The 20111-nt window shown below is 51.9% G+C and overlaps 1 protein-coding gene across 1 annotated transcript; it reads left to right on the forward strand.

The window, feature by feature from the left end:
• Nucleotides 1–760: 760 nt before the first annotated feature.
• On the forward strand, nucleotides 761–15451 carry ABCB9 (ATP binding cassette subfamily B member 9). Its single transcript, XM_061466252.1, has 12 exons — nucleotides 761–802; nucleotides 2304–2995; nucleotides 3349–3463; nucleotides 3936–4066; nucleotides 5243–5448; nucleotides 6234–6431; nucleotides 7955–8083; nucleotides 9433–9621; nucleotides 10150–10323; nucleotides 11531–11690; nucleotides 12427–12563; nucleotides 13713–15451. Exons 2-12 carry the CDS (start codon nucleotides 2383–2385, stop codon nucleotides 14040–14042), a joined length of 2382 nt encoding a protein of 793 aa, XP_061322236.1. The 5' UTR covers nucleotides 761–802; nucleotides 2304–2382; the 3' UTR covers nucleotides 14043–15451.
• Nucleotides 15452–20111: the final 4660 nt, after the last annotated feature.

Below are 20111 nucleotides of genomic sequence, written 5' to 3' on the forward strand. Positions count from 1 at the left end.
TTTTTGTTTTTAAGCACTAATTAGCAGCAATAAAGCTGACAATAGCACGTGATGTTTTTAGTGATTGAGGCAGAGAAAAATCAAGTTTTGCTTTGTAACATGACTGTTCTGTTCTCTCCAGAAATGGAGAGAATTCTGGGAATCCCATAGCCTCTTCCTGCACTGATGAGGGTACAAGGTGCTCCAGAACCGCAGGGATGATAACACTGATCAGCCCTTCTGTCGCCCAGCTGGATGCACTGATGCCTGAGCACTGGTGTGGGAACTTGAAGTGGGGGGAAAATAATGATTAAAGTGGAATTGTTGGAAATTACCTGTCTCTGTGTCAGGTTCATTTAAACCCCTGGCTAATTTAAACCTCTATTTAGGGGTTAATAGAAGAAACTATATTGACTCTTTGTCCTGGTTGTCTTTAAAGCCACCTCCTGTGTTGTATTCCCCCCCCCCCACCTGCAGAAGTGAAATAAACCCAATCCAATAATACAAAAAATAGCTCAATTTCACAAAGAGAAAAGTTCCTGAGGTGGGGAAACTCCGGAGGCTGCCGTGGGCGCGTTAGGACAGGGTTCATCGGTGTTGGTAACGGGGTTCCGGGTACCCCCATAGCGGGTGTCCCGCTGGCACCGCGGGCGGCGCCAGTAGCGCGCCGCAGCGAGGGGGCGTGGTCGGGTGGGGTGGGGGGCGTGGTCATGCATAGGCCACGCCCTCTCCCGACCTTGTTCCCGGGACGCGCCGCCGCCGGCAGGTTGGGCCGGGCAGGATCGGGCTGATCCCGGACGGTTCCCGGTCATTCCAGCCGCCGGTAAGAGCCGTCCGGTGGGGCCGGGGCTGCCCTGCCTTTGCGTTGCGGAGGGGGAACGGGATGGGGATGGATGGGGGGGGAACGGTTTGTGTGTCCCTTGCTATGGCGGGCACGGCCCTTCCCGGGAGTCTCCCGTGGGAGAAGCATCTCGGCCATGGGGAAGCTGGGATGAGGCAGGGGTCTTGGGCCTCTCCATCCCTCGTAGCTGGGGATACCTTTGCGGGTGGCGGAGAGCTGCGGTGGCCGCCCCCTCCTCTTCCTTCTCGCCCTCCTCCTCTTTCTCCTCCTCCTCCTCCTCCTCACCGGGCCGGATCCGCGCAGCGTTGCAGCGGATGGCAGCAGCGAGCACCCTGGGAAGCGTGTCCAGCTCCTCCCTGACACCGCTGCTCCGCTTTGCCTCCTTCCCTCCCGACCCCAGAGACCTTCGTTATTCCCTACACTGCAGCCTCTGCCACCTTTTCCTCCGCTTCTTACCCTTGTATCCCACCTGCCCAACCACCGAGCGTGCTCTTGGCCATGGGCGCTGTGCTGGGAGGTGCCCTTCTCCCCATCGTTTGCTTTTGGGTGGCTGCGGAGGTGGCTGCGGCCAGAGCGTGGCCAGCGCATGGCATCCTTGTGCCGTCCCTTCCGCACCGTGCACCGTCACGGGCTGCTTGGCCAGCACGAGTCCAAGGATCAGGTCCCTCCCTCGTGCCCACACGTGGCACCGCTGGGCATGGTGCAGAAGCAGGTGGGGTTTAAACCAAGGCGAGCTTTTCACGTTTCCTGCATCAGTTTAACCTCTGCCACCAGCCAGACCCATGGGTGGCGGTAAAGGTGGCGTTCCACCCCGGAGCTTCCCTCTCCCATGGGATGCGGTTGTGGATTTCTGACCCCTTTTTAATCTACTGGGTTTTTTTTGTTGTGTGGCTGAACTGCGTGCTGCCAGCACAGGGGGCTTAGTGGGTTATCCCAAGTGAATATTCCAGAGGGCAAGGTGTGACAGGCTGCTGTACCTGGGATTCTTCTTCTTCTGATGGTGCGGGGTCTGTTATGAAGCCAAGCTGCTCTCCCTTCTGCTCTCATGTGGTTCGGATTGAGGGCTCAGCATCAGCTTTGTGCCGGGAAAGGTGGAGAGGGACTCTCAGATCATAAGTATCTGAGTTTAACACATTCACAGCTCCATAGCACAGGACAGATGTCCCACCATCACCCAGCTGCTGAGGACCTCCTGGCCGGCCCCACCACAGCAAGCAGGGATGCAGATTCCCACTGAGCTGTGCAGATTTCTGCTTTGGGATTCAGGATGGGTAGAGGCACCTGAGAGGGAAACGTGTCTTCATTTGTGCTTCTTGTTTTATGGAGCATTTTGGAGCGTATGCAGCATAGGAGGGGAGAAAGGAGTAGTAGTGGTGTTTGGGGTCAGGTTGGGCTGGTATGGTTGTCCTCCCATCTTGCTTCCCTTTCCCTGCCACCTTCCCAGGGTGAATAACAACCTTGTGTCCCACTTCTCGCCCCACAGCAGAAGCTGACATGACCATGTCCTGCCTGTGCTAGAGCTGCCCCTCACTGCCTTGGTGAACCCCAGCCCAGCATCAAGGATGCGCGCCTGGAAGGCAGTGGCCAGCACGCTGGTGCTCAGCGGGGCCGATGTGGTGGTCACCACGCTGCTCTACACCCATGGCCGCAGCAGCCGGGATGTCCTGCAGGACCTGCGGCACTTCAACATCTTCAACTCGCTGCTGGACATCTGGGGGGGCTGCCTCTACCGCAGCTGCGTGCTGCTGGGGGCCGCCATCGGGGTGGCCACCAACACAGCCTATGGCCCCCGGCGCCTCAGGGCATCGCGGACCTTCATCACCATCGTCTGCCTCCTCATGGGCATCTACATGATGGTGAAGCTGCTGCTCTACTCGGAGGTGCGGAGGACCATCAGGGACCCCTGGTTCTGGGGGCTCTTTGCCTGGACCTACGTGGCGCTGGCGGCCACCTTCGGGCTGTGGCAGCTTCTGGCTTGTGTCACCTCTTCCCGCGAGGCGCTGGGGCCTGGTGCTGGATCCCGTGCTGAGGCAGAGGAGAGCTGTGATGGGGGAACCCCACGGGACAAGCGGGAGGAGGCAGCGGGTCCCACCATCCATAAACTGCTGTCCTACACCAAGCCAGATGCCTTCTTCCTGGGCATTGCCTCCTTCTTCCTCCTCGTGGCTGCCCTGGGTGAGTGAAGGGACGTGGGGAGCTGTGGTGCGCTCCCATCCTCACCAGGATGGAGCCATAGTGGGGGGCTTGACAGCATCCCAGGATTGGGTTTTGGGGTTGCTGGGTTGCATGTCCCGCACAGGATGGATAAAAAATGCAATGAGGCAAAGAAAAAGGGGATAAAATACACTGGGAAATGAAACATCCCCATGTGCCGCCGAGGGCTGCACCTCCTGTGGCATCTTGTGTGATGAGCAAGTCTCTCTATGGTGGGAATGGGGTTGTCCACAAGCCGTCACAGTTGGAATACTGATCCTGTGCTGATCCCATGCCATGGAGCTCAACCCCCATGTCCTGTGCTTGTCTGGCAGGAGAGACCTTCCTGCCCTACTACACGGGGCTGGCCATTGATGGCATCGTGGTACAGAAGAGCATGGACCGCTTCTCCACGGCAGTGCTGGTCATGTCGCTGCTCGCCATAGGAAGGTAATTGCAGGGGCTGGTTTTGGCTCTGAATAGGAGGAATTGGGGTTTTCTCATAGGAGCTCACAGTGGCAGTGGGCATGGGCTGTCCCATTGCCATGTCCCTACCAGCCTCCAGGGATGTGCTTTGATTTCTCTGTGCTACCACAGTGCAGAGAGGACGTGGTGGCACTCGTGAGGCTGTGGTGTAGCCCTCCGCATCTGTCTGCTGGTGATGGGGGAGCAGGAACACACCCAGGGAGCGGGTTTCCAAAGGAATGCTGTCCCAGCAGCAGAGTCCCCTCTGGAAGTTTATCACTACTGGGGTTAGGACCAGCCATCCCCATGCTGGTAGCACCCAGAAGAGGTGCGGGCTGGTTTAGCCATCACTTCCTAGGCTGGGAAGTGGTACCAAGCCCTTGGGCATTGGGGTGTTTGTGTTGCTGGGGCTGGGTTTCATGTCCATTGGTCTATAACGTTTCTTATCTGCAATTAGCTCATTTGCCGCAGGTATCCGGGGCGGCGTTTTTACACTCATATTTGCAAGACTGAACATTCGCCTCCGCAACTGCCTCTTCAGGTCACTGGTGGCTCAGGAGATGAGCTTCTTTGATGAGAATCGCACAGGTAGGTTCCTCTTCCCCTTGGATTTGCTCTATCCCATCCCAGTGTTGTGTTTCCCTTGGCTTGCCCCACCAGCACACAGCCAGAGGCAGCACCCAAGTGCTTGTGTTTAGAAATAGCAGCAGAAAGCTCTTCCCTTTGGTTTCCCCCTATTATGGGGTTGGGATGGGATTGCCCAGCACCCTGGGGATGTCCCATTGCCACCATCAGCCTGACATTCCGCAGTCCCCCATGCTCATCTCCATTCATCCCCAAAACACCCGCTTTCCTCCTCCCATCCCTCCTGTCAGTGCTTGCTGGTGGCCACTCTCCAGTTCTGCTGCAGGCATCAGAAACCTCAGATGTGTGAAGCTTGCTGGATGTGCCCGTCGCTCTCCCTGCTTGCAGTTCATCCTGTCCCGGTCCGTGCTGCTCTGGCATGGTCCCAGCACACTGTAACTTCTTGCCCATTTAATTTAGTCTTGGTATTTTTAGTTTTGAGGCTGTTGCTGTATTTAGCAATAGCTGCACAGTGCCCTGGTAGCTGAGGACATCAGAGATGATGTTGGAAGCGGGATACGGGTAACCCTGGACTTAAACAAAAATGTGGGAATTCAGCTGGACTCAAGCAGTATGGAGTATTCAGGAACTGAGGGTGATGTTTGCTGGCTGTAGCATTCAGCTCCACCAACAAGCACCACAGGAGCTTCACTCCTTAGTAGCTAAGCCCATGTCCTTTGCAGCTCTAGGCTGCAGAGCACATGGATAAACCCAAGCAGCCCTGGCTGGTCCTGCCGGGATGGTGAGGAAAAGTGCAGGCAGCTTCTGGTGGGCTCCTGACATCAACTGGATATAAGTTGGGATTGGGTTAACAGCTCTGGAGGTGCATTCAGTGGTCCAGCAAACACTCCATGCATGCACCTATGTGCCTACAGGGTGCACACCAGTATAGGATGCTGCCATGGTCCCCTTTGCTGTCCTGGGGCTGTTCTTGGTGTCCCTCCTGCATGCAGCAATCCAAGCTCCTCCGTTTTGCTTCACATCCACAGTGGTGGAGTCTCCCCCCTTCCATGCCACCCTTTATACCCCAGTGAGGGAATGGGTTGAATGGAGAGCTCCATGTGGCCCCTGGCGTGGAATGTGGCTAGGCAGTGGTGACATGTCCCTGCTCTCCCCTTCCCCTACCCCTTGTTGCTGCAGGGGACGTCATCTCCCGCCTGACGTCGGACACGACCATCGTGAGTGACCTGGTCTCCCAGAACATCAACATCTTCCTGCGCAACGTGGTGAAGGCCACAGGGGTGATCTTCTTCATGTTCAGCCTCTCCTGGAAGCTCTCGCTCGTCACTTTCATGGGCTTCCCCATCATCATGCTGGTGTCTGATGTCTATGGGAAGTACTACAAGGTAGGCAGGAGTAGCCGGCGTGGCTGTGATGTGCTGCAGTGCTGGGCTGTTCCCCTCCTGAAGCCATTGTGGAGGCTGTGGGTGGCTTTGGAAGTGGTGGGACTGATATCTGAGTGCTTTTCCACTGGCAGCGGGGGCAGGATGGCAGCATTAAACATGTATGGGCAGGTAACTGTAGCCTCGGCTCTTCCTTGCTTCATGCTCAGAAGTGGAAACGTCTTGGGTCTGACAGGAGAGGCAGTTTGGCCATGGGATGTCCTGTATGTGCCTGTCCTTGGGCAGTCTCTCCTGTCATTTTGCCGTGACTCAGTGGGGGTTAAACCCAGTGCTGAGCTCCCCACTCTGCCTGGGGCTAGTGTGGGGCCAAAGGCTGTTCCCCATAGCTAATGCCAGCTCCTGCTGTGGGTCAGAAGCTTGTGAGAGGAGCTCCCCTTGGTCTCCAGACCCGTCCCTTTTACTTGGAAACCCCTGGAAGGGCTCCTGGGCCAGGCTGACCCTATCCCATCAGCAGGAAGCCTGCCCCAGGCTTCCCAAGTGGCCCCAGACGGGGCATTTCACCTCCTGCAAGCCAAGTCCTTCCTTGGGGACAGCACAATGAATCCATTCTCCCCCTGGCACAAAGTGTGGGATTCATCCCAGTGCTCAGCCCTGTTGCCCACGGCCTGGAAGATGTCACCTGTGCCTTCTTTTCCCGAGCCCAGCAGAGCCCGGGGCGTGTGGGGAGATGCTCCATGGGCAGCCCAGCGCCTGCTGAGCCCTCTCTGCCTCCCCCCTGCTCCCTGCAGAAGCTCTCCAAGGATGTGCAGAACGCCCTGGCCAAGGCAAACAACACTGCTGAGGAGACCATCTCTGCCATGAAGACCATCCGCAGCTTTGCCAACGAGGAAGCGGAGGCAAACGTGTACTGGCAGAAGCTGCAGCAGGTTTACAAGCTCAACAAGCGGGAGGCCCTGGCTTACACCTACTACGTCTGGTCCAGCGGGGTAAGCGGCTCCCTATGGGGAGCTGGGAATGGGTAGGGAATTGCTTCAGATCCCCAAATGCACACGGTGCAGTGGCGCTTTTCCACTTCCAAGGAGCTTTATGGGGTGAGCCCAGCTTTAATATCCGCTGTCAGTGATGCTCTGTCTCTTCATTATTACTTTCCTACTCCTCAGAGTATATTCCGTTCCCCCTTAGGGCAGCTGTGCCGTGCCACTGAACAGCCTGGTTTCTCTTGCAAATAATAATGGAATTGATAACTGCTCAAGGTCGTGGAAAACCCCGTGCTCTGCCTTGCTGCATTGCGTGCCTGTGCCAGCTCATCCCCGGGGCTCCGGCTGGGAAACAGCCACAGCGTTGGTTGAGCTCCTGCTCACAAGCAGATTTTCTGGGGGGTGGTGGCAGGGGGAGGCTGATGGGGTTTGGGGCTGGTTTTTGGTTGTTTCTTCTGTTTTTTTTTTTTCCCCAATTTCTGTGTCATCGTTGAAAACCAGATGGTTTGGGACTTCTGCATCGGCTGATAACAAAGGCTGTGCAAAACCCTCGTGTGAGGCTGCCCTTATCTCTGCACATTCTAAGTACCCCCTGGCGAAGGGTTTGTGAGTTATGGTGCCCTCATGCAGCTGTGGGAGACTTGATGGCTTCCTAAGCCTGGAAGCAAAAGTGCAGCATGTTTAGCATTGTTCCTGGGCTCCCAGGTGGAGCTGGAATGTGAACTGGGTCGGCACAGATCCTGCCAAGACAAAGGAGGCAGAACCCTTTAAAAGCTGCTCCTGCAGGGCTCGTGCATAAAGAAATCAAAGGATTTAGCACAGCCCAGGTAGAGTCTGTTTTGGAGGGAGCACAGGATCTTAAGGTCAGATCATGGCAGGGCAATAGAGGAGGAATTCTTTCCCTCAGTGTTTTTGTCCCACAGACACCACACGGAGCACCAGAGCATCACTGCTTTTCTGAGCACTCGGGCAGCATGCAACAGAACCTGATGAAGAAAGGCAGGGGCTGGTATTTGTCATATCAGAGCTCATCTGTCTCCTCTCTAGAGTAGGTGGTACCCCCTGCACTGATTTCAGCCAAGAGCTGAGGTTATGCTTCAGAGACATGTACAAAGGAGGAGTACTTTTTGTGTTGCCATGATTTTGTGTTCTAAATCAAAATGTCATATACAGAAAGTTTATTTTGGTGGTGAGGTGACTGCATCCTTTGGGTACATGTGATTATGCTTGGGGATGTTAGCCCACAAGAGAGGTTCATGAGATGCTCTGTTATTTCAGATAAACTCTGCCTCCTTGGCTGTTGTCCCTCTGGACCTGTGTTTTGTTGAAAGATGCCAGCCCAGCTCCTTAAATCAGCCCATGTTGAGTTGTTTTTCCATATCCATGCTCACTGCCAGAGCTGTCAGGGATCCTCGGTTTGGGGCTCAGAATAAATGTCAGCACACAAATTGTGGGCTGTTGTGTGAGTAATTGCAAAGGCATCAAAATGCCACTTATCCTTGCTGATTTTGGGGGTGTTGTCTTGCTTTCAGCTGACTCTCCTGGTGGTCCAAGTCAGCATCCTTTACTACGGTGGGCATCTCGTGATCTCGGGGCAGATGACAAGTGGAAACCTGATATCCTTCATCATTTATGAGTTCGTCTTAGGAGACTGCATGGAGGTGAGGCTGGTTTATCCCTCTGGGCTACCCTGTATCGAGATGATGTTCATCTTCGTGAAGGTCCCAGGGCAGTGTTGGCTTTCCTGCAATGCATTTCCTTCGTGCTGTAGCTTTTGCTCACCGGTGGGTTGATTCTTCCCTCTGCTCCCCTCCTTGCAACCTGAATGTGCTGCCTGTCCCCTGAAAAGGCAATTGGGACCAAAGGGATTAGGCTGGCCCTGCTGAAGGGCAGAGTCCTGGCTGCCTCCCAGGCATTTTTCCTGGTGTGAAGGATGCAGGGATTACGAAGCTGCCTGTTAAATTTCAGGCTTCATTTAAAAACTCAATTATATTCGTTTTTCTTCCTTTCTTTCTTTCCTTTCTATTCCCAGGGATAGGCTGCAAGCTGCTGCGTTGGCAGCGCATTAGCATGATGGGATTGTGGGTGGGATGGTGGAGCCCACCCAGGGCTGCCTTCCCCTTGTGAAGGCATAAGCTTGGCTAATCAAGGCAGAAACCATCAAGCCGAGGTTTCCTCGCAGCCAGGAGTGGTTTTGGTGGTGCTTCAGCCTTCATGCAGTGGCAGAGCAGAGCTGGAGGCAGCTTGCCCAGCTCTCACCATCTGTTCAGATGGCTGCAGGCTCTGGTGGTGTTTCCAGGCTGCGGTTTTGGGGTGTGTTTGGCTTGGTTTGGGGTTTTTTTCCCCTCTCCTGATGGGAAAGGCAGTTGCAGTATAAGCTGTTCTGCAGCTCTAGGTTTAATACTGAAAAGGGCAGATGTGATGGGTTTATTCCAGGGAAGCCAGTGTCAGTATGCAGCAGCTGTACTTGGGAAAGTCCAATGGTAAATCCACTAGGAATATATCCCATCAGGAAACGGCCTTATCAGCTGCCAAACAGTTGCTTAAAGGGTTCAGCCTGGGGCTGCTCTGCATTTGGAACACGTGTGTTAGGGAATGAGCTAGCCATCGTTAGGGGCTGGAGTGATGCACTGCAGTACATGGATTCTGTTCAGCCACTGTGCTGGGGAGCTGCTGGTCTTGAGCAAAGAGATGGGTGAAGAATTTTGTTGGAGCTTTGGGTCATGTATCTCCTGGTGCACATCTCTTCCCAGTCCATGTGTTTCCTCCTCCTGTTCCCCTCTTAGTCTACCCATGCACATCATCCTCTTAGATACCCTTTCCCTGGTTGCATCTGTATATCCCCTTCCGTACCCTGCAGAGGGGGAAGACCTTTCTTCCCTTGTGTCTGATGGCTGTAGTTCATGTCAGATGATAGAAGGCTTGGGAATGCTTCAACCATTCTCCCTGTGAGTGGCACTGACTGACTTCCATTGCATGGGAGGGTCTCACCGTTGCTCTTCCCTTCCAGTCCGTTGGCTCCGTCTACAGCGGCCTGATGCAGGGAGTGGGAGCTGCGGAGAAGGTGTTTGAGTTCATCGACCGCAAGCCAACGATGGTGAATGATGGGTCCCTGGCCCCAGACCATGTGGATGGGAAGGTGGAGTTCAGGAACGTGACCTTCTCCTACCGCACTCGCTCTGCAACACAGGTCCTGCAGGTGAGCCCCATGGGCAGAGTGCTCCCCACCACGAGGCATCACGCATCACTTCTCCATCATGGCCAATAACCCATCGCATGGGAAGTGTCAGCTGCCCTTTTGGAGATGCATAAAGGCAAGCTCAGTGGCATGCTGGAAAACAGATTATAAGGAACAGTGGGTGTTTAGGGCCGACCTTCCTCACAGGGAATGAGATTTCTTAATGAAACCTTTGTTCCCTGCTCAGGCATTAACACGTCAGCGTGGTACAGGGCTTTCTGCCAAGCTGCCTTGAGCTGTTTCCATGGGAGAGGGGCTGAGGTCATGAGGCGGGGGGAGGCAGCAGGGAGGTTAGTTTGCTCGGCTGGTTTTAGAGGTCCTGCTACAACAGGAGGCAGATTTGGAGCTAGGAGAGATGGCTGATGTAGCACAATGCCATGGTGGAGGGTCACCGTGGCCAGACTGTGTCTACCTTTCTTGCCTGGTGTCCAAGCTGCTTTCCCTTGGGAAAAGCCAGGACCTGAGCATGCTCTCCCATGCACGTTGCAGAATGTGTCCTTCACCCTGCACCCCGGCAAAGTGACCGCACTGGTGGGTCCTTCGGGGAGTGGGAAGAGCTCCTGTGTCAACATCCTGGAGAACTTCTACCCTCTGCAAGACGGGCAGGTGCTGCTGGACGGGCATCCCATTAACATGTACGATCACAAGTACCTGCACTCAGTGGTACGAGCGACTGATACGTGTATTCTAGCTATCGCCTGAGCAGAGGGGATGGATGGATGGATGGATGGATGGATGGATGGATGGTAGTGATGCATGTTGCCTGGGAGTTGATCTGGCAACTTTTGAGATGTCCAGAAAGCTGGAGGTGGTCCAGGAAACTAATTCGGATAATCAGTGGGGGTGGAAGGGAAGGGATGGAGTGGTTTCATGGGGAGGGGGAAGCCATCTGAAGCCAGAACAAAACCCATGTTTTGTGTTGTATCTTTTGGCTGACACAGTAGAAATATGTTTATGGTTGTTGGATTAATCGTCATCTAAATCGGGTTTGCAAGAAGAGTTTTGCATTCCTCCAGCACTTTCTGCCTTAAGATCGTAAAGTAAATCTCAGATAATGGGGAGTTAAACACCTCAGGACCCTGGCAGCAAGTGGAGCATTAAAGGGGCTGGATGGTTTGCCTAAGAGAGGGGTCTGGGCCCCTTGGCTCTCATCCGTGTCTCAGCACAGATGAGCCTTCATCTCCTCTGCAAGTAACTGCTTTCTTTGTTTGCCTCCAGAGCAAATGGCCTCACCAGTCAGCAGGAAAACCTGCAAACAACTGATGAGAGACAGGAGGGGAAGCCAGAGTCACTGTGACTGATTTACATTCCCTGCCCGTACCGAGGGAGCATTAAAAGACAAGCGAGTCTTTCAGTTTAGAAAGCCTGGTGTGGCATCAGGAGCATGGGGGGAAGTCAATTAAAATATGACCATGTCCCACTGGCTCTCTCCATGCCCAGTGCTGAGCAATAATTTGGAGGGTTCAGTTTATTCCAGTCTTGAAGGTTTGACAAAGCCTTGAATGCGTGAGCGAGCAGCAGTGGCTGTAAGGTAGGACAGGGAGGCTGTTGCTAAGCAATTAAGGGATTGCAGCAGCTATGTCCCTAACTTGCTAATTTTGGATTGAAAGATGCAGGAGAGGCCAAGCATGATTACTGGCCTTGAAGAGGAAATCAGCAAAAGCCTAAGAGAGGGTTTTTCCAGCCTGCCTTGTCCCTGCAACTGGTTCCCATTCTGGGAAGAGCAAACGGTGATGGGAGTTTCTGTATCTTGGTTTAATGGTGGGGCTCTGCTTGAGTCTTACCCAGCAGGAGCAAAAGCTGATGATCTGTGATACCGGCCAGTGCATCTTCTGCTTCCAACCCCCTGCTCTTCCCTTCCTCTCTGCAGATCTCCCTGGTGAGCCAAGAGCCGGTGCTGTTCGCCCGCTCTATTGCAGATAACATTTCTTATGGCTTAACTTCAGCCTCCTTCGAGTCAGTGGTCCAGGCTGCCCAGAAGGCCAATGCACACTCCTTCATCATGGAGTTACAGGATGGATACCACACAGGTACCAAAATCCCTCTGTTTGGACTTGCACTTTCCTAGGGAAAACAAACTCTCCCCTTGGGTGGAAAGTCAGGCAGGTAGTGATGGACATGGATCCTTGGCACCTTGGTGGTGGTGTAGGGCAGCTACATGGAGAGGTGCAGAACCCTGGCTGCCTTTTGGGGTGACTGAGCTGCTGCAGGATTTCTGAGCCCATTCCAGGCAAAAGGATGAGCATTCCCCATCCCATCCTGACCAGTCCAGCTCCCGGTGCCTGGCAGTGTTATGGAGATGTGGCACTGGCAGTCTCAACCCTCTTCAGTGCAGGGATCAGGAGACAAGCTCAGAACTTCACCTACAGAGGAAGAAAATAAACCTGTGATAAATGCAGAGTAATAAAAGCTGGTGTATTTGTGACAGTGGGCCTTTGAGAAGGGGCAGCTCAGGCTGACAATGGCTTGTGTTTATGGGTGAGCAGGGGAGTTTGAGTTTGGATGGTCTCAAGGACTTCTGCCTTGTTTCCATGAGCATCAGTCCCTCAAACCCTGGGACAACAGTGGAGAACTTGCTGCTGGAGGGAAGGACAGCAGCCTCAGGGATGTTTTGCTCATTTATGTTGCTTTGCCAAGTGAGCAGAAGCATTTACATGGTCTTTGCTTCAAAGTGTGACGCCGTCCTGGTGCTGTGGCTGGGAGCTGAACTTGATGGCAGCTCTTGATTTTAACTTGACCCTTTTCCTCTCTACCTTAACCCAACAGAGGCAGGTGAAAAAGGAGCCCAGCTCTCAGGTGGCCAGAAGCAGAGAGTGGCAATTGCCAGAGCCTTGATCCGAACCCCCCCCATCCTAATCCTGGATGAAGCCACAAGTGCACTGGACGCAGAGAGCGAACACGCGGTGAGTAGGTGACTCGTGTTTGGGCCAAAGAGGCAGTCTGGGTTTGGAGGAAAGGCTGCAGCTTCAGTTTCCAGCCGGTGGGCAAGCTTAGTCTTGACATGGTGCAATCAGAGGTTTGGGTAGGATGCTAATTCCTGAGCAGGAATTTGTTTCCAATGCTGCTGTAACATTGGAAGGGAATAATCAAGAATAATCAACCAAGAAGGGAAAATCCTATGCTCACAGCAGCCGGCACCTGATGAACCTGGTGAGATGGGGATCTCTGACCTTTTTAAATGTGGGAAGTGTTAACTGGCATATGGCAACTCTGTGCAGCCTTTTAGGATGGAATCCTGAGGAAGACCCTGAAACTGGTACTGCAGTAGGGAGAGCAGGACTGCCTGAGCTAAAATCCCAGCTAAGGCACCAAAGAAGCCACGCTTGTAGGAACGTAAACTGAGCTCGTTTATGTGGCTGGGATGCGACAGCTCTGCCAGTAGCAGTTTGGCCTCACTTGTTCAATGATGTGAAGGAGAATAGCTCAAACTTGAGGTGTGAGGATGTCTCCCAGTCCCAGAGGATGAGCACTGCTGGCCCATGGAGCAGAGCAGTATGAGCATCCGATCTTGGAGCAGCCTGTTGGCTTGCAGATCCTCAGCCATGTGCATGGTACCCAATGCCAGACAGGAGTTAGTTTTGGCTAGCCAGGGGTGTCAATGTGACACCTGCCTGGTGGCCATCTGCCTGCCTTTAGACCTTAGTGCTACTTGTCTGTCTCTTGGCTGGAAAACACCTCTCTCTTGCTTTGCCTTGATGCGCTGAGGAAATAGCCCCCCTTTTCTGAGCAGTGTTGGCTTCCTGCAGTCCGTGCCAACACCTCGTGGCCTCCAAATCTGGGGTCCAACTCCAACAAGCACTCAGTTTGCAGGATCAGACCTGTGTGCATATCTGAGGGCTGGCTGCACTGAGACAGTCTTTTGGTTGCAGAGCAAGAGCTGGGATGGACATGCTGGTGCTAGTAGTGCTGCAGGGAGTCTTGTGTCCTCTGTAGCCAAAGGAGAGCAAATCCCTTGTCCAGAGGTTTCTTAAAAGAGACTACAAAGCTGCTGTTCTTCCTTCCGAAGCAGAGCCATTGATGCTCAGGCACTAACGTCTTTTCCTCCCGCACAGATCCAGCAGGCCATCTACGGCGACTTGCAGAACCACACAGTGCTTGTCATAGCTCACAGGCTGAGCACTGTGGAGAAGGCACACAACATCATTGTGCTGGACAAGGGCCGCGTGGTGCAGCAGGGCTCGCACAAGCAGCTCATGGAAGAAGGAGGCCTTTATTCCAAGCTGGTGCAGAGACAGATCCTGGGACTGGAGGGGGCCGGCGCAGACAGTCTCCAACCTGCAGCCCGGGGGGATGCAGTGAAGGCGCCCGGTGGGCTGGAGGAGGAGTTCAGGATAGACCATTCCGTGGCACAGGACGATTACAACAGCAGCGCTCACAAGTGAGAGCGGCGATGGTCGGCGCTCCGGATGCTTGCTGGGATGCTGGGACAGGAGGTGGCTTGTCCGCAGAACGCCGCCCGTTTGCTCACACCCCCGTGCACACACCAACACACACTATAGAGCTTCCTGCATTGCAGCCCAGCAGGCTAAATGCCGGCTGGTTTAAACAGGGAAACGGATTCACCGGAGGGAGTTGGGTCTTTAGGGATTCCCAGCGTTTCTGCTGGGTTTCTTTTCTTACTACCAGTAATTCCACTCGACTGGGACTTTTTCTCCCATCGATATGCATGTGTAACTGCTATTAACTGTACTGGATGTCAAATGCATGCATGGAGGGGAAGATTGAAAACCCCTTCAGGAATTTCAGGGGGTGGCTTTTGTGGCTGGATAGAAAAACTGACTGTAAACCAAGGTTCTGTTCCCACTCTCGGTCATTGGGGCCCATCCAAAGTCTGCTGAAGTCTGTAGGGAGCTCCCTTTGGCTTCAGTGAAAACTGGATCACTCCCATGGGGCTGAGCACAGGGAGAGTTTTGCACTGAGTGCCTGCAGGCTCAGGCTCACAACCATTGCTGCTGAGCTTGTACCATGTAGTAACCATCCTTGCTGGAGCGAGCCGGGGAACCAGGAGGCAGATGTTGCTTTCAGATTTGCTCTTGGTGCTTGGTGGGTGTTTGTTTTTAAGGGTGAAAAGTTTTACCATAATTGGGGTAGGTTTGGGGTTTTCTGTTGTTTGGGTTGGTTTTGGGTTCTTTTTACTCTCTTCATGTGCACTGTGCAATTGCCTGTCTCCAACATCCACTGAAAATTGGTCTCTTTTATTTCAGAATCTTTTTAACTCACAAACCCTGGTGCTGGTTTGAGGGAAAACACTGCTAAAGACAGGCACAAAATAGTAAAAGACAGCACTTTATGAATCCCACCAAAGCTTTGTTCAGCTTCAGGCCACGCTGGTGACTTCTGCATGGGAAATCTCTATGGTTGCTTCCCTTGAAGTCCCACCTGAGCTGCCTGAACTTTCAAATGTGTTCCTTTGAGTATTATTTATTAACTTACTTCTAGTATGAGGGAGAGAGAGAACTATGTTGCTCCTACCCCTTCTGGGTAATGGCTCTGGCTTAGTAATGTTATCCTGCCATAGACTGGTGAAGAAACCTATGCAGCCAGGCAGGTGCTGTTGAAAACTAGCATTTCTATGGGGAAGAGAGACTTGACTGTGCGTAGTTAAGACATTATCTCAAGCACTTTAGCTCTCATGTTTTCTGATACCTGAATGCTGCTGCTCTTTCCTTTCCAGCAGGTTTGCGTTCCTGTTGTTGGCGATGTTTTGTTTCCATTTAGTGATGTTTTACAACCTCTTTAGTGTCCTTGAGGAGGGATGCTCAGAAAATAAAATACTACCTCTGCCACTCAACATGGAGCCAATGTAGTGGGGGTGTTGTTTGCGTTCAGGGTTTTCAGGGTAACGTTCATCTGTGTGTATCTACTGTCCATGTTCTAGCTGCCTTGCAGGGGATGACAAGAAGAACCTGCAGAGAATTAGGTATGTAAAAGCCTTTAGGATCTGATAATGGCCATGAGCCATAGGAATAACCTGGTTAAGGACTCGTTTCCATCCCAGATGCCATGTGGCAGTCGGTCCCTACACAAGGGCAAGCAGCCTAACCCGTTCTCAAAGAACAGCGCTTTGTGACTGGAATCTTTTCAGCTGCTTGATTTTGTGCTGTGATAAAAATCTGTGCCTTGGAAGAATGAGAGCTCTCCTTGTCTTATCTCCCTCCCCTTAGGAAACCTCTGTCACGCTCCGCACTCCGCGGTTCACCCCTTCCGTAAACGGCAACGCATTCCTGCTTGATGGAAGTTTGCCCTGTGTGCCTGTGACGAGGTTGGGGGTTCCACCCAGCGCTGGCAGCAAGTGATTCATTCTGCATTATTATCAGTGCCTGGGAGCAGAATGTGGCCAATGGTTCATGGAAGTGGAATTAATTTCTACTTAATTGAAAAACTGGGGGGGGGGGGGGGGGGGATTGGAAGCTGGGACCTGGTGAAGGCAGCTCACCCTGGGAAGTGCTGCTAGGATGATGTTTGTTTGTACATGAGGTGCTGGAAAAGGCACTTGGATTGTTTCCCATGTGTCTCTCCCAGGCCGTGCTGCAGAAAGGGGAATTGGAGGATACGATTGGATTAGTTTTATTGCAAAGACTACAGTGAATTTCAGGAAGGGAGCCTTTGCTTCCCAAACCTGTTGTGGTGATAATCCCAGCATTGCATCCCCAGACCAGGTCCAGCTGTAGCTGAAATAGCACCTTGGAAACAGCAGATTGTCCCTGCTGGTGGCACTGGTCCAAGCTGATAACAGGGCCTGACTTTGTTCATTGCCACAGGTGCTGAATTCTCTCTTTTGCATCCAGGTAACTCAAGGCTACTTTTCCACTGAGCCTTACAACTCATGGCTTCAAGTCCTTTTGTCGTGCTGTTGGCATGTGACAGATGCCTCTGCCTGAATGCTGAAGCCATGAGGGTTTTCTTACAGCCTGGTGGGAGCTCCACACTCCATAGGGGATCCAGCAGCACTAACCTAATGCAGACATCTCTGCTGGCCCAGGACAAACCCTATGACTGTACTGAAAATCCTGCTTTTCGGAATCATTCCAACTTGTCTTTGAAGTGAAACTGAGGGTCAGAGATGCCCGTCAGCCAGCCTAAGCCTGGTGGTGAAGATGAGCTTAACTCGGTGCAGCAATGGGAATTGCTCCAGTGCTGGAACATGAACTGCTTCCTAGCCCTGCCTGGTCCCTTGGGTCTTGCTGCCTGTGGGCAGTCTCTGTGTTCCAGGCTATTCTCCTGGACACAAGGCCACTGTTCCCTCTGAAACCCTCTGCTGTAGCATTTTGTGGCTGCGGGTTTGCCCAGAGCTGACATTTGCATGGGGAACGCAGTCAAAATCTGTTCAGGAGCTTCTCAGGGGCAGTGATGCAGAGAAAATGGTTCTTCCCCTCACAGGGAAAAGGCTTCTTCACAGGGAACTCCGAGGGGTTTGTCTGTAACCTGAACGTGGGGGGCACAAGGCTGTCATGGTAGAATTGGAAGCGTTGAAAGCACACTCAATTACAAAGGTTGCCTTCGTATACTCTATATGTATGTATACCCCATAGCAGGTTGGTTTCCCCACTATTAATAAGCTCTAACCATTCCCTCTAATAGCTATAACCACAACTATATTTGTCTTAAACATTGGAAAACCCTATCCAAGATGAAGTTCAAGAGTAGCTCCTATAGTCCTAGCTATTCCCAAGGACATGTATTCACCCTGCACCTTCGCACAGACAAGGTATGTGGCTGCCTGACCCAGTAAATGAGAACACTGTAATGGGAAAAACACAGCTGTGTTTATTCCAACAACTTGTTTCCTGGCACACCAACCTCTGCCTCAATAAGCAACTGTGCTTGTGTTGGTGGCTGTGCTTTCTAGGCCTTCAGCAGGTCTGGAAATAACCACAAGCAAATAGAGCGAGTGCTTCTAGCTCAGACTCAGAGATCTCTTAAGTCTGAGGAGGAAAAATAGCATTTGCCTTTCTACTGTAGCTTCACCATGAGCTTAAGGCAAAGAAAGTATATGCAGGTGTGCAAACCAGCTCCTCATGCCTGTGGCTCCCCGGAAGGAAGGTGTATAGCACTAGCAATCAGTGCTTGCTCTCTCTCAAACATGACCACTGGCTCTCTCCTGGGATGCTGAACATGCAGGTTGCTTTCACGTGTGAAGGGATCTGGATTATGAAATCTAAACAGAAGAACGGGCTGTGATTTAATATATAGAAGGAAATTAAACTGCAAATAAGGCTGGAGACTTATCTGTCCATTGAGCAACCAGGCTAATAAGGGTTAATAAGCACTGAAGATTAGACTTGCAAATTCGGTCTCTACATAACCAACCAGTTTTTCCAGGAAAAGAAGAGAAGTTGTGAAGGTGACTTGCAAAATATGCCTGAATGTCATAAATATGCATGGCTACAGTGCTATTGCCTGTAAAAGGATGTGAGGTGGCAGAAGGAAATCCAAGATCAAGTTTAAGAAGTGAAAAAACCTAACGTCTAATTTAAACTCGGCTGGATGCCAGTTCTCCCCAGGACTGAAGCCTGACTCCTTATTCACCATGACATGGTTTCTACTGTAAGCTTCCCAATTTTTTTTGTTCCATTTCTCCTGTAATAAACCCCCCTGACTTCTGTACTTGGCCTGCTTGCAATTTGAATGGTTGTGGATGCTGTCACCCTTCGAAAGGATTTAGGCAAGGGCAAATAAGAACCAAGGCTGAGTAGCTGATAAATCTCAGTCTGCAGCACTGCAAGAGTGGATTATCCCTGTATCCTAAAATCCCAGTTTGTCTGTGATCCTCCATATTCTGCCCAAGAGATGTGCTGTCATAAACCCTTTATTTTTCATGAAGACTGCTGAATGGAAAGGCACCTTCCTACCTGTCCAAATAGAATACATAATTATACAAAAGCAGCTGACCCCTATTATCTTGTCTGTCAACCTCAGCAGCTTTTCTGACCAACTTGAGAACTCAATCACATGCAGATGCTGATCGAAGCACTCAAAAGCAGGCCAGATGTTAGTATAGACACTCCTCCCCAACATCGCCAGCACCCAAGCGTAGCTACACAGGGAGAAGTGGTATTTTCAATATGTGTTATACTTGAGCACAGATGAGTATGTTCTCCCTGTGCGTTTTGGGATGACTTCCTTGTTCTGCATTATTCTGCTTCTAACTTTAATACTGATTACCACTCATTAAAATAATCCACTCCTTGATGTCTAGAGCAGTGAACTTCCATCAGCCCCATGCAAAAAGAACAAGAATTAGTTACAGAAGAGCTCCTTAGATGACAGTAAACCATTTTTCCTAACAGCATATTGACAATGCAATTATTATCATACTGTAGTGCCCTTCACCAGAGATACTCACCCAGAGCACCTCCACAAGCATTATTCAGTGTGAACTTTTCCTCTCCACCCTCACCTGGGACTGAATGGTTCTTCTTCTTCGTCTTTTTAAGCAAAAGGCATTACAGTGGAGGGAAGCTGAGAGCTCCGCTCAGGATCACATCGAAAGGCAGTGGTAAAACTAGATTCACAACGTGAAGCTGAGTCAGACTCTTCTAAACCACACTCCCCCCATACCAATTATTTAGCTATGCTATGAAGTTACAATCACTCACGTTCTTGGGAAGACAGGGTTTCTTTTAAACCCTCAACTAATTCCTCTATTTGTGTGTGTATATACGGGTGTGTTTGCATGCACAGATTTACAGCCTGGGTTATACTGTGTCTTCTTGATGGCGATGTGGGAGTACGGTGTATGATACCGTGTTGGAATGGCAGCTATCTACTGGTTTTAAGTAACGAGGTCGGGCTGCAGTGGCCATGCAAACCCATGTCACTGCCAAGGGGTACGTGTGCTGGCTCATCTGCACCCCACACAAGGAGGAGCTCAGCACATACCGCAGCAGCAGGAAGGTGCGTTGACGTGGATGAGTGGACACATGCTCCTATCACTACTCACCACCTCCCCACCCTAAGCAAGCTCAGCTCAGCTTCCTGCTGCGCAAACACCTCGCTCTTGCCTGCCTCTGAATGCGCTCAGTTTGCACCATGGGGGTACAGGAGCTCTGCGCTAGGCAGACAGAAGGCCAGGAAGCCTTTTTCTATCAGTGTCATGGTGTTTGCCTTTATTACCTATGGGTAATAAGACACAGAGGGCTTTTTGGCTGGGGAGCTGAGTTTAGTTATAGGGCAAAAGACTAAAGCTAGAGCGGTCATGTCTTCATTCAGCTCTGGGAGGAAGTACTGGGTCACTTCTTGGATGTGACTGTAACATCATCACAGTTTAATAGCCTTGCATCAGAGGTGGATTCAGTTCAACTGCATTGATTTTTTCCCCACTGAGATAAAAAACATCAGCTACAAAGGACAACAACCATGCGGCAATTCCCTACCCTGCTCCTTTGGCTCATGAGCCATCGGTCCTCCTTGGTGCCACACACATGGAAACAAGCGCACCCATGATCCCT

The sequence above is a fragment of the Pezoporus flaviventris genome, unplaced genomic scaffold, assembly GCF_033815535.1.
Source record: "Pezoporus flaviventris isolate CSIRO_AGI_PZ_B2104156 unplaced genomic scaffold, CSIRO_AGI_Pfla_v1 ptg000041l, whole genome shotgun sequence".
NCBI lineage: Eukaryota > Metazoa > Chordata > Aves > Psittaciformes > Psittacidae > Pezoporus > Pezoporus flaviventris.